This window comes from Typopeltis vanoorti, chromosome 19 (assembly GCF_054136105.1).
Source record: "Typopeltis vanoorti isolate ZY-2024b chromosome 19, IOZ_Tvanoo_1.0, whole genome shotgun sequence".
NCBI lineage: Eukaryota > Metazoa > Arthropoda > Arachnida > Uropygi > Thelyphonidae > Typopeltis > Typopeltis vanoorti.
The window spans coordinates 94,826,348-94,840,537 of record NC_143567.1 but is presented as its reverse complement, the minus strand read 5'-3'; the positions used below and the strand labels follow the sequence as shown (position 1 = coordinate 94,840,537).

Below are 14,190 nucleotides of genomic sequence, written 5' to 3'. Positions count from 1 at the left end.
TTAGATTTTTTTTTGGTTCATCTGAAGCTGACTCTGTAGAAAAGTTGGAGTGAACACATTGTACTTGTGTGTGGATGATGCCTACCTTATGTAATTGGTAATGATGCAAGAGGACAGTTCAGTGTACTCACTAGTAAATGCAGATTTTTTTCCACTAGACTGAAACCTGAATATTTTCATTAGATTATTAGTGTGTCTAAGAAGGGAAGATAATTCTTAGCATATCTTTCAATAATAAACTTTACATGACTTTACATGGAATTAATTTTATTTAAAATATAATTGCTAATTGTTGGTTAGTCATACATTTGTCTGTGATAACAAAAATTGACATTTGTTTTTGCTATCACAAGCAATGTTGCCTGTTGTTTCAATATACATGCCTGGGAGATTTTCCATATTATTGTTTAGTTCCTAGTCATAAAAATATCCATGGATTCAGCAAAAAAGAACCAATTCAAAATGCAAAGAGAAAATTGAGTCAGATATTTGAACAATTAAAAATTTCTTTATAAAAAAGAAGAAAAAATAGATAGCTGATTTTGTGATCCATATAGATAACCAAGAAAAAAATCAGACTGTGCGAACACCAGGTGTTTAGCAAATGCAGCTTGACAAGTAATCTGGTTAAAGCAAAGATAATCAAACAAAGTAAATATGTATGTACCTTAATCCCATACACCAGGTTGCAAAACTTATAATTTTGCCCACACATGACATTAATGTTCTGTGGGGGCCAAATTAAAACTATTGATGTATCTCTCAAACAATTGGAGGCAATACTTTCTAGAAAACTCTTCCACAAGAGAGAGAAATGAAATGACAAGGAAGGATGAACAGTTGACTATCGTATATTATCGCGTGTAATGCGAAAAATTTATGGTCTAAAGTTAGGGGCTTGCATTATATGCAGATCTTAAAAAATATAACATCTTATTAGACTTGCACACACAATATATACTACCTAATGCCTATGCAACCAAATCTACTTGACCCACTCCCATTCGGCGACCGAGTACGCATCGCATCTGCGCATGCGCTCTCCGTCGCCGAATGATAGAGCACAGTTAGGTATATCGGTTTAACCACAGTTCATTTTAAATATTATTCGTTAAACAAACCTAGCCTGAAAATGAGCCAACAGAAACATAAACGTTCATCTTTTGAAGCAGGATTTAAATTGCGTGTCATGCAGTTTGCAGAAGAACATAATAACAGTGTTGCTATGAGAGAATTTGGTATAGCAGAGAGTAATATTAGACTTTGGCGTAAACAAAAGGACAGTCTTGAAAAAATCCCCAAAATGAAACGTGCCTGTCGTGGAGATGTAGCATCCTTTCCAGAACTCGAAGAAGAGCTAAATGAATGGATTTTGATGCAACGACAAGATGGCATTATAGTAACAAGAAATGCAATTCATTTTCGAGCTCCACAACTCAAGAATGGTAAATTCAAGGACACACCAGGTATTTCATCTTTTCTTGCTTCACCTGGGTGGTGCAACAGATTTATGGAATGCAAAGCATTAACATTACGACACCGAACAAAAATTGCGCAGAAGTTACCAAAGCAGCTTGAAGAAAAAGTGCAGTCCTTCCATAAATTTATCATAAAATTATGGAAGTGTCATGGATATGAACTTTCCAAATTGGCAATATGGATGAGATGCCCATGTACTTTGATATGCCTGGGAATCGAACAGTAAACTCAGTTGGTGAAAAGGGTGTCTTCATAAAAACAACGGGACATGAAAAAACGCATTTTACCGTTGTTCTAGCATGCATGGCAGACAGAACCAAATTAAAGCCAACAGTGATATTTAAAAGGAAGAAAATTCCAAAGCATATGAAATTTCCACCAGGTGTAATTGTTCGCACCAATCAGAAAGGTTGGATGGATGAAGAAGGTGTACAATTGTGGCTGGATCAAGTAATGGAACATACGTCCAGATAGCTTGTTATGTCAACAAAGCATGCTAGTCTGGGATATGTTCCGGGTGCATTTAACAGAGGCAAGCAAAGAGAAAGCACATGAGCTACGTACAGACCTAGCAGTCATACTGGGTGGTCTAACTTCCGTTTTGCAGCCGCTTGATGTCAGCTTGAATAAGCCATTTAAAGATCACTTACGTGAAAAATGGAGAGAATGGATGTCATCTGGTTTGGTGAAGATGACAAAGGGTGGGAATTTTCAGACGCCTGAGATCACCATAGTCACCAGCTGGGTTAAAGAAGCATGGGATTCGATACCATCTGAAATGATTTAATGCTCATTTCTTAAATGTGGAATAAGTAATTCAATGGATGCATCTGAAGATCACATCATATACGAAAGCGAGGATGACACACAACAAATTGGAGAGCATGAAGACGATGACGACAACTGCTACACTGATGACGCAATCCCTACAGATGAATTTATAAATGGAATGTTTGACGACTCAAAAGATGAAGAATAATTTAAAGGATTTTGACATTTTGTTTTAAAATAAATATTTCTTTCGTTAATTCGTATTGTATCATTTATAATTTTATGGAACAAGATCAACAGATCGCATTTATATGTGGACATGGCATTTTAGGGCTAGTTTTCAAACAAAATTTCTAGTTCGCGTTATACGTGGATCGCATTATATGCGATAATATACTGTATTTGTATTACTGCATGAATACGATGAATTGTATTATGGCTTTTATGGAATCCTGCTTGTTCTACTGGTTGATTTCATTATCACCTTAAATTTATCAGGGTTACATTTTTAGAATTCTTTCTTTCTTTTCTTTATACCTAAATTTCATCCTTATCTTAGCTGAGTCCAACATTTCAAAGGATTTTAACATTATTTACTGAAGTTTTCTGTTTTTTTTTTATTAATATATCTGGCTAAATGAATATTTAGCCCAGTATGTGTGTAACTTTATGCAGTGAAGTTGTCTGCAAGGATAGAGAAATAAGAATACCAGCGAGATTTTAAAAGAAGCATTCCTGGAGAAAAAGAAAGCATTCCAAAAATTCCTAGCAAATAAGTCAACAGATACCAACTTATTTGCTAGGAATAAAGAGAACAGTGTAAGAGAGAGCTGTGTGTAAAAATAGCTAAACAAAAACTTTCAGAAGTCTTTGGAAAGAATATAGAAAATATATATCAGGAAGATGGCAAAATGTTCTGGAGGCTATTGAAAAAATTTAGAAATGGAGGAAAGTATATTGTAAAAGAAATCAAAGATAATAAAATTTACACGAAAACTGAAGATAAGGATATCCTAGATGTCTGGAGTAATTATTTTGAAAGACTTTTAAATGAAAAGCAGTGACCGAACATTAGTGAAAAATTTTCAAGAGGAATGCAAACAGGTGTACATATCAATACTTGAGGTAGAAAAAGCCAACAAAAGCCTGAAATGTGAGAAGTCAGTTGTAGTAAATACAAACAACCCCTATAGTTTGATATCTCCATTCTACTATCACCCTTATGCAATGGTATTATCTTATCCTCCTTCCACTTTCTAGGAATCTGCCCCATTGCAAGACTTTCATTAAAGTCAAGTTAATCACACAGTCAGTTCCATAGCACATTCCCTTAAAACATATGGTGAAATTCCATGTAGTCCCTAGTCCCCCCCCCCTGCATTATTGACATTTAGTTTACTCAGTATTTGGAATACATCCTCTTCATTCACTTCTAACACTTCACCACTCATTATCCTTCTAGGAATAAACTCTGTAGCACCAGGATGGAACAGTCTAATACAGAGCAATACATAGTTTATATTTAAGTTCTAAGTCAGCAATTAGAATTGAAGGTAATACAGGAAGATGGTTGGATGTAAAATCAGATGTAAGACAAGGATGCACATTCTCTCCACTGTTATTTGTCATCTATATGGATAACATTTTTTTCATAATGTGGCATTTAAACCTGATGTTAGAATCAGTGATATCAACCTTTGCTCTTTGCTTCATGCAGATAATGTTCTATTCATAAACTCATCCAGTTAAAGTCTCAAGAATTTTCTAACTAAATTGAATAACAGCTGTAACAAATCTAGCATGAAAATTAGCAATAAAAAGAAAAAAATTATGAAAATAGACAGGAACAGAGAAAACTTCAGATTCTCAAAAGAGAACCTGTACAACAAATAAAATATTTTCAGCTATTTAGGCACAGTTTTTTGGTGAAGGTGGCAAATCAAATTTGGAAATTAGACAGCAGAATTAGCAATGCTGATATGGTAGGGAGCCACTTATTAAATTTGTTTGGAATCTAAGAAGTTAGCCAAAAGACTGAACTAGTGGTATACGAAACAGTCTTCAAGCCAATTTTAAGTTATAGATCTGAGAGTTGGGTTAGAAATAAAGCACTTGATCAAATACTAGAGATCACAGATATGAGAGTTCTCAGAAAGATTGAGTATCATCAGATGGCATCAATGGCTGAATCATATTAAAAATGAAGATATTAGGAAGGAGCTTGACATTGTTTGCATCCAAGAATGTGTGAGCAGAGCTGATCTAAGGTGGTTTTGCCACTTAAATCCAAATCTGAGCTTTTGATCATAGGCTGCATGTATTTGTTAAAAAATGTTTTTTGTTTTAGTAATCTGATTGCCTTTTATAATAAAGTAAAGAGCGGTTGATGAGTCATATATTGCCTTTTTTTTTTCTTTTTGATTTTACAAAAACATTCGACAGGATGCCACATGATGAGCTGATATATAAGTTACGGCATATAGATTTAGATATCAAGTTGGTGAATTGGATTGGATAGATACCAGAGAGTTGTGTATGAGGGAGAAGTGTCGAGAAAGAAAAAAGTCACAATTGGAATTCTACAGGACTCAGTACGGGGACTGCTAATGTTTAACTTTTATGTCAGTGGGAGTTTGCAGATGATGGGAAGGGTTATTAGTAATAGTACTGATGTGGTGGCCCTTCATGAGGATTTAAATAAGCTGCACAGATGGGCAAATGGATGCAACTTGAAAAATGTTCTTGAAATTTGGAATATGCTGATGAGAGATTGCATATTCTGTAGGTAGAACTATAATAGAGGAAGTGGAGCAGGTAAGGGATCTTGGAGTGAAGTTTGATAGAAACTTGAGGTTTATGGGACATATCATAAACGTATTAAGTCAACCCGGAGGATTGCTGCAAATACCGAGAAAGATGTTGACCAGCAGAGAATAAAGCGTGGTGATTCCATTACATAAACCCCTGATCAGACCACATGTGATTATTGTGCTCAAATCCTGGTTAACAGGATTTGGAAGAGATAAAATTAATCTTGGAGAGGATGCAGAGGCAAATGACAAAAATAATATCAGGACTGTACAATGTTATGAGGATGGACTTGATGGTATGTGGACTGCAGAGTTCAGTTGATAGAGGATAAAGAAGCCAAATGATTAAGACATGTAAACTGCTGAGCAGTAGTTACAGGATTTATATTGAAAAGACTTTCATATGGTAGAACAGGGGAGCAAGGTGGTTTTAAATAAATGGTAGGTCAACTGTGGAATGCCTTGCCTAATAGGTGATGAGAACACAAATGATGAATGAGCTTAGGGAGTGGTAGATTTTTTTTTTGTCTAAAATGGATTTCCCACGACAAGTTGTGATTCTATGCAGGTCGTGAATAATAACATAATCAGTACAGTTTTTACTAGAAGAGTCTTGGGTAGTTCATATACACCTCCGTATCTCATGATTATATAATCTGTACTTTGCAGATTATATATATTAATATAAACACATTAAAAGTAATATAAATTATAAGAAAACTATTATTCGAAAACGTTCACAAAATTAGAATAATTTTTAACGTGATTCAAAAAAAAAAAAAAAAATCAGCTAACGCCTTTTTATTCCCGTATATACGGGAGTAGGCGAGGCCATTTAGCCCTATCTAACTTTTGGAGACTGAGTGGGCAGTTCAATCTCCACTGGTACCCAATCAGAGACAGATGGCCCAAGGCTATCATTAATTAAGCGGTACGCAGTGAAGAGAGACGGCTCAAATGTGCCGCCATCTCGTGGTCTCTAACCCTAACACAATATATTTAATGTCTGAAATAATGTGGGTTCTACGGTCGATTTTCTTGAGTTTACAGGACGAAAAACCCGAGTTTCCGGGAGGAAAAACCTGCTTGCCCGTGCCAGAGATCGACTAACTCGGGAACCGGTCGAAAAAAGGCTTAGAAAAATTTCCTCTAGTCGCCGACTAGACTCGAAACCAAGACTTCCTTCGTGCGGCCTAGCGCGGTGGTGTGCAAACGCCACATCCACTGAGCTACACAGGTTCCTGTGTATTCAAAATATTAGAATAATATTTTGACCCATAATATTATTCAAAATATTAGGATAATATTTTGAACATTCGAAAATATCATCATCATCATCATCATCAAATTCCTGACATGTACCCTCAGGGGTGTACAGGATACGATAGTACTACATGAAAAATTTACATCATTACTAACTTCCTATCTACAATTTTCCTCCAAATGTCTGTTACTTGTCTAGACTCCAACATTATCAGATCTTATATTTCTATCGTCTAAGGTACTTTGTACAGTATCAATCCACCTATATCTTGGTCTTCCTCTGGGTCGTTTTGCTGGCAACCTCGCAGAGAACACTTGTTTTGCTAATCCTTCCTCGGCCATTCTGTTTAAGTGACCATACCACCTGAGATTAGCTTTGCTAACGCATTCCTGGTTGCTGACAATGTCAAGTTCTTTCCTAATATCCTCGTTTTTAATATGATATTGCCATTGATGCCATCTGTTCACGCCTATAATCTTTTTCAGGACTCTCATATCTGCAGTCTCTAGTCTTTGGTCAAGTGTTTTACTTCTGACCCAGCTCTCAGATCCATAAGTTAAAACTGGTTTGAACACTGTCTTGTATACAGCTAATTTAGCGTTCAGACTAATTTCTCTCTTCTTCCATATGAATTTATTCAATTGACTTCCTACCATACCAGCTTTGCTGATTCTGTTGTCTATTTCTATATTTAATTTACCATCTTCAGTAAAAATCGTGCCTAAGTAGCTGAAATGTTTCACTTGTTCCACAGGTTCTCCATTCACAACACAGTTGACATTTTCAATGATTCTGCTTATTTTCATTGTCTTTGTCTTTTTGTTGCTGACCTTCATACCATATCTATTACAACAGCTATTCAATTTAGTCAGAGAATCTTGCAGACTTATATCGGATTTATTTAGAAGTATAACATCATCCGCATAAAGCAAAGAGCTGACATTAACATCTCCAATTTTGATATCATGTTTAATACCACTTTCCTTCATAATGTGATCCATATAAATAATGAATAACAGAGGGGATAATGTACATCCTTGTCTCACACCAGATTTAACATTAAACCACCTTCCTGTACTTCCTTCAATTCTAACTGCTGACTTACAACTCAAATAAAGACTAAGTATTGCTCGATATAATGCCCCCATTGACACCATATAACTGGAGCAAATTGAATAGCTTCTCTTTGGCACCATGTCATATGCCTTTTCCAGATCGACAAAACTTAAATACAGATCATTGTTATATTGCCATGCTTTATCGACTATTTGTCTTAAAGTGAAGATCTGATCCTGACAGCCTCTGTTTGGCCTTAATCCAGCTTGGTCTTCACCAAGCTTTTCTTCCACAATTCTTCTCAACCATTTCTCAAGTATACTTGCATAGATCTTGCCAGGAACACTCAACCTCTGTAATTCTCACATTCAGTTTTATTTCCCTTTTTATATATAGGTACTATGAGAGCTCTACTCCAATCATCGGGAATTCGTCCCTCTGTCCAGGCTTTCTGGACTATGCAGTGCAGCCACTGTAAGACTCTTATGCCGCCATACTTCAGCATTTCTGGTCGAATATCATCTACTCCTTCTGCCTTTCCACATTTCATGCGTTTGATGGCTTTTTTTACTTCAAGTATGGATATGTATTCCTGCCTGCATGCCCGGTCAGTGTTTTTTTATCACTGTGCTGTCATCGCTGCTTGTTTCATTTAGCAGTTTTTCAAAGTAATTACTCCATACTTCAAGGATATCTTTTTCTGCCGTTTTCATGTCACCTTTATCATCTCTAACTCCTTTTAATGCACTCTTTCCTCCATCTTTAAGCTTCTTCAACAACCTCCAGAATATCTTACCACCTTCTTGATATTTATTTTCTATATTCCTGCCAAAGTTCTCCCATGACTTTTGTTTAGCTAGTTTTACACAGTGGTTAGCATTCTTGCATTTGTCTTTATATTCTCTAAGAGCACAAGGTGACTTATTTGACAGGAATTTTTGATATGCTTTCTTCTTTTCCTTCACTGCCTGTTTAACTTCCTGTGTCCACCATTGAGTTGTAATTTTTCTATCCTTGCAGACAACTTCACCACATGCCTCTCTGGCAGAATCGATCAATGTTTTCTTCAGAGTTTACCACTGAATCTCCAAGGTTTGGTTGCTGTTCTCAAACTCTTTCATTTTTCCTTCAATAATCTTTGTGTATTTTAGTCTACAATTCACATCTGAATGCTGCTCAACTTTTATTCGCTTTTAAACTTTCTTACATGTTATTCTTTTCAATATGAAATTCAATTTTATCCTGCTCAAGACTAAATAGTGATCACTTCCAATTTAAAATCCTCTGTACACTCTGGTTTCCTGCACCATCGAGTAAACATCACTATCAACAATAACATAGTCAATGAGACTTTTCTTATTACTAGCCTCTTCTCTCCATGTGAATTTGTGCACATTTTTATGTTGGAACATGGTGTTAGTAATAACCAGTCCCTGTACTGAGCTGAAATCCAACAGGCATTTGCCATTATTATTAGCTTTGCTCTTTTCTCCAAATTTTCCCAAAATATTTTTGTATATCTCTCACAATCATTTCTACCAACAAGGACCAACTTTTCCTTTTTCATTGTGTCAGTTGCTTTTTCTAAAGCCTCAAAAAATTCTTACACTTCTACCTTAGCAGAACCTTCTGTGGGACCATAGGCACAAATAAGTCTCATTGTCCAGTTCCCCATTCTCATATTTGCCCACATCACTCTACTTGAGACTGATTGCCATTCAAGAAGATGAGCTTTGTATTTTGTGTTGAATACTATGGCTACTCCTTCTTTTCCTTGATTGTCATTGCCTGAATATAACATTTTGTATTTATTGCTTAGAAAGATCTCACCGGTTTTGGTCTTTTTTGTTTCAATCACCCCTATTATGTCAATCTGGTACTTATCTAATTCCTCAGCTAGCTCCATTTCTTTGCCATTCAGGCTTCTTATGTTGATAGTACCGATCTTTAACTCTGCTGATGTTGAGTTTGGGTTTGTTTTCAAATTTGTTCCAGTAGCTGACTTTTCGCTGTTCGCCCTGGTTCCCTGGCGAAAACAATGGAGGACTTGTTTAACCAGGCAATCCCCCAGCCGGCATGAATTTTTGTCATGTTGTACCATCATTTTTTATTTTGGTTTAACCAATAAGAATACAATTTGGTCGGCTAAATCCCAAATTGCCAGACCATCATTTTTCATTCAGTATCCAAGTAGATACCCAACAGGGTGCACCACGAGAAGGTGAGAATTGGACAATATGTCAGAAGCCCTGGTCGGTTTTCCGCATTCCTTTAAAGGCTATGTGGAGGTCTCCTCTCAGTTATACAGCTTTGACCCTTATGCACAAAAATTACAGTAAAATGGAAAGATGATGATTAGCACTTTGTTGCATACCCCTTAACTTTTATGACCATTCGTAAACTGTTGGGAATATTATTTACTAGCATTTAACAGTCTTTTTTTTTATTAAAACATGCCCATATAGTCTGCAGACTAGAAACAAGCTAATTTTTTGTCTCTTGGGGCAACTTCTTGAAGACATTTCTTCATAATTCCCCACAAATTCTCAATGGGATTTAAATCTGGTGAGTTTTCTGGCCAAGGAATTACATTGATTTGCCTTTCTTTGAGCCATATAGTAGTAGTCTTGGAAGTGTGACAACAAGCTGAATCTTGCTGAAAAAGGAAATCATCATCACATGAATTTTCCAATGCAAGTAACATCAAGTGCTCAATAATTTTTTAGTACACTTTGGATTGCATCTTTCATACACAATACACAGCCTACATGAACCCATTTTCTATCTCCTGTGAAAATACGTTACACTTCAGAAGCTATTTTTCTTCATGATATTCTTCAATCTCCTTTTATCTCTTGATATAGTTATTGCCTTTCAACTGCTATCGCAGCGATTATTTTAAAGACTCCAGTTAGTAGAATACTGTCTCGATACTCTACTCATGCTTGCTTGAGAACATTTCAATTTCTTATCTATAAACTGTTGAGTTTGGCCTTCTTTGTGTAGAGACACCTTATGAAAGTTCTTGGCTTCTAATATGTCACTCATTTGACCTGTGTTTAGCAAACATGGGTCAAATGAGTGACATATTAGAATGATTAACTGAAATCCGCATGCAAACGATTCCTCACACACAAGTCAGTCCTGCAGCTACTGAAATATGTTATTTCTATGCTCTCCTTAAAACCAATCAGAAAAATTTGGAATAGCCTAATATTTTGAACCACATTAAAAATTATTCTAATTTTGTGAATGTTTTCAAATGACGGTTTTCTTATAATTTATATTAACTTTTATGTGTTTGTATGGTTATCTTATCTACAAAGTACATTGATTTAGATTATGCTAATTCATGTTTGGTAATAATCATTTTCTATGCAATAAATTAGAATTGCAAATTATTCAACACATTTTCTTTGATTAGTGTAATTTTTTTGTTTGGAGGTGCATATTTGTGTGCTGGTGTGCAGAAGAGAGACAATGTTTGCAACATCTAATTTATTGTCTTTACAGAGATTGAGTTCACCTGTTTCATTTCTGTTATATCAGCTGAATTTGCATATGAATCTGACATATCTTCAAAGTAATGTCCAACTTTAGTGTTAAGACTGTTATCAAAATTGTAATAGACATTTCTCTATTTGGACGTAGTATTTATCTCTTCTTGTAATTTATTATGAGACTGATTTGACCTCTTAGATGTTTGAATTAATTCTTTCCAAATCATTGCTACTTCCTTTCTCCCTCTCTGTGCAAGTTATCTGTTATAACCTAGTAATATAATGTTGTTTTCCCATGTTGATGAGTCATCCTATCCAATGGATTTTGTCAAAATCTACAGTGAACCAATTGAATTTATCCAGATAATTTTCTGCTAATGATAATTTTCATGGTTTCAGCAGTGTGCAGAGTTAAATGATAATGTAGCTGGCTACCCACTCCTCTGGTCCATCTTCCTAGATGGACTTGAAGTTTCCTGATAGATGGTTGACAATACTAATAATTCTGGCCAAGTATAGTACAGAATACAGGATGCAAAACTGCATCCTTGTGTGTTTATCATTTTTTAATGCACAAGGATGCTGTTTGGCATTCTGTATTAAAAATAAGCATTAAAACAAACTATAGGGAATTGTAGGGTTTTTTAAAACACTTACCAGCTTTATTAATGTAATAGTGTAACATATTGTATCATTCCCTGTCAAAAAGTCTAATTTTGCTTATTCTTTAAATTCTTAGCATTAACCACACTACCGGCCAAGACGTCAAGATTATCATGGATGCGAAGTGCATATTAAAATTGTAATACCATTGATATTACATTGAAATATATGATTGATTGATACGAAGCATATGAGAATGCGTATTTGATCCATAATGGCCGGTAAGGTGGTTAAATGTTTCGATTTTGTTATTGTCATTACTTGCAGAGATTTTAATTGTGATAATTTTTTTTTTTTATCTAATAGCTTTAGCAGGTATTTCACCCCATCACAAAATTTCTAGTTTTGAGGAAGCAAAAGGTCTTGACAAGATTAATGAAAGAATGCCTCCTCGCAAAGATTCTGCATTAGCACCACGAAGCTCAGCTGTAGAAGATGGATCTTTGAGAGCTAGTAGTGCGTAGCATCATGCTAATTGTTCATCATAATTCTGCCACCAGTCTTAAGACCTCATATCAGGATTCAAAAGTAGCACTGTATGATCATATTATAGTCAATGAATGAAAAGTGGATGTAACTGTTGACACTCCAAAGTTTCACTTTGTGTTATAGTTTCTAATGTGAATAAATTCAAAGCATAGTTTTTCTTCCCCTTTTTAGAAAATCTAATAACAAAGGAGTACTCACATAGCCACACTTAAGAGGTCACAATACCTATAACACATCTGCTCCATGTGCAAGCAGTTGTTGTGGGATGTAATGAATGTGATAAATTAAATTTTTTGTATTTAATTTTAGACCATTCAATATATTCATTAATGTTCTTTGGTATATAATTGCAAATGGAGGAATGCAGTAAGCTTTCCTGTGCACTAAATTAAAATGAAATACATCTTTAAAGTGCACTGTTGCAATCAATTTTACATTTTATCCAGCAAAGTAAGTTACTGGATCATTAAATTTGAATTGTCTGTGTGATTTATTTAGGTAATTGAGTTGTTTGCTTTTGTACATAAATTTGCATGTAATTGTTTTCAGTTTAAATTATTTATTTCTTCATTTATGTTTACAAAGATGAAAAGCATTTTCATCTTGTTGCTCATTCATTTGTGATTTTTCTTTGTTGGTAGTTTGAACTATATGCAATGCTAAGCAGAAATTGTATATATCCACTACCCACACATTTACCTGTTTTTAGTTAAGCTGAAAATACCTTGTATAGTTGGGGCTCTTTGTGTATATACATTCACATTTATGTATATATACATTTGTGAAAGGACTGTTAATTATTAGTTATGTAGTAGATTTTGGAGAGTTTGTGATTTGTGAAGTTTATTCATATGTGTTATTGTCTCATCTTTTCCTGCTGCCACTAATAACAAATGCTGAATATTTAGATTATCAGATGGAACCTTTGAAGTGTCAACAGGGTGACTTTGCATGCATAAGCATTTTTGTCTGAAATTTCCCACATTTACTTCAACATACATGTTGAACTGTAATTTTTACTTGTGTGTGTGTGTGTATGCATATATATATATATATGCTCTCTTCTTAGATTTGAACAATTGTTGCGCAGATGATATATCCATTTTTTTACTCACCTGTTTATCTCCGTCATTAGATATATTCTCTTACACAGTAATAGCCATATTGTCAATATCTTTATCTGCAGCAAAAAATTGACCTCAGCATAAATAATTTATTATAACTATTATTTGATTTAACTTGTAATGATTAATGTCAAATACCTTTTGCTCCTAAATCTTCACTCTAAGAAATAATAGCATTTAATAGCTATCTTATTTAATTTTTAAGTGAAATAAAAACTTCTGAAAGCTTAAGTCCACATCATCACTTCTATTGTTTTGAATTCTCTTGATCTTTTATCTGTTTTAAAAATTCATAATGACTTCTCAAACAAATAAAATAAATTAAAAGAAGTAGTGTATAGATCAATGCAGTAGTGGTAGTTACCTTTCAGAAGTCTGGTAATTTAGTAAACTATTCATGCAAGTTACAAAACTTATTTCTGAAAATGAAGAATATAAATTTGTTTTTCTTGTGAAATATTTTGTTTTATTTAAATGTTTGTTGTTTCATTGTAAAAATCCACTTCTGTAGAAAGATAAATTGTGATTTGTCATTGCATTTATGTATATGAAATATTTAAGCAAGTTGTTATATTTCTAATGTAAATAATTATCAAATTTTGATCCCATGACTAGGCTGTTAACTTTTATTAGTTAGAGCATGATACTGTGTAGAAGACCAACTTTATTTACAAATAAAATGAAATTTATACTATTGTCCTTGAAAAAAAAAGAAAAAAGTTGGTACTGTGGAACTCGGAAACAAATGTTTGTACATTAAGTTAGTTGCTTTAAGAAAAAAAATTTTAAAAAAATACTTGTAACTGTTTTATATTTGTGAACTTTTTTTTTTCCAAAAGCTGAAATATCTGTTATTATTCATGTTTTGTCTGAATCATACTACACAAAAAAACCACTTGTGGTTAAGTGGTGAGTAATAAAGGATACACTGATCTCAATGGGTAGAGACCATAGTTGTCATTTATAGTGATTAAATTTTAAGTAACTTTAATTACAGTGCACAGAAAATTATTTTTTTAAAACAAAGTTAGAAA

General features: G+C 34.3%; 1 protein-coding gene across 1 annotated transcript in view; it reads left to right on the top strand.

The window, feature by feature from the left end:
• LOC150096366 (serine/threonine-protein phosphatase 2B catalytic subunit 2-like) overlaps positions 1-12,725 on the top strand; it is a 308,592-nt gene extending 295,867 nt beyond the window's left edge. The window contains exon 13 of the mRNA XM_090408945.1: positions 11,850-12,725. Within this exon, the coding sequence (XP_090265071.1) occupies positions 11,850-12,007 (158 nt within the window). The 3' untranslated portion in view covers positions 12,008-12,725. The remainder of the gene's footprint in view (positions 1-11,849) is intronic.
• The last annotated feature ends 1,465 nt before the right edge of the window (positions 12,726-14,190 follow it).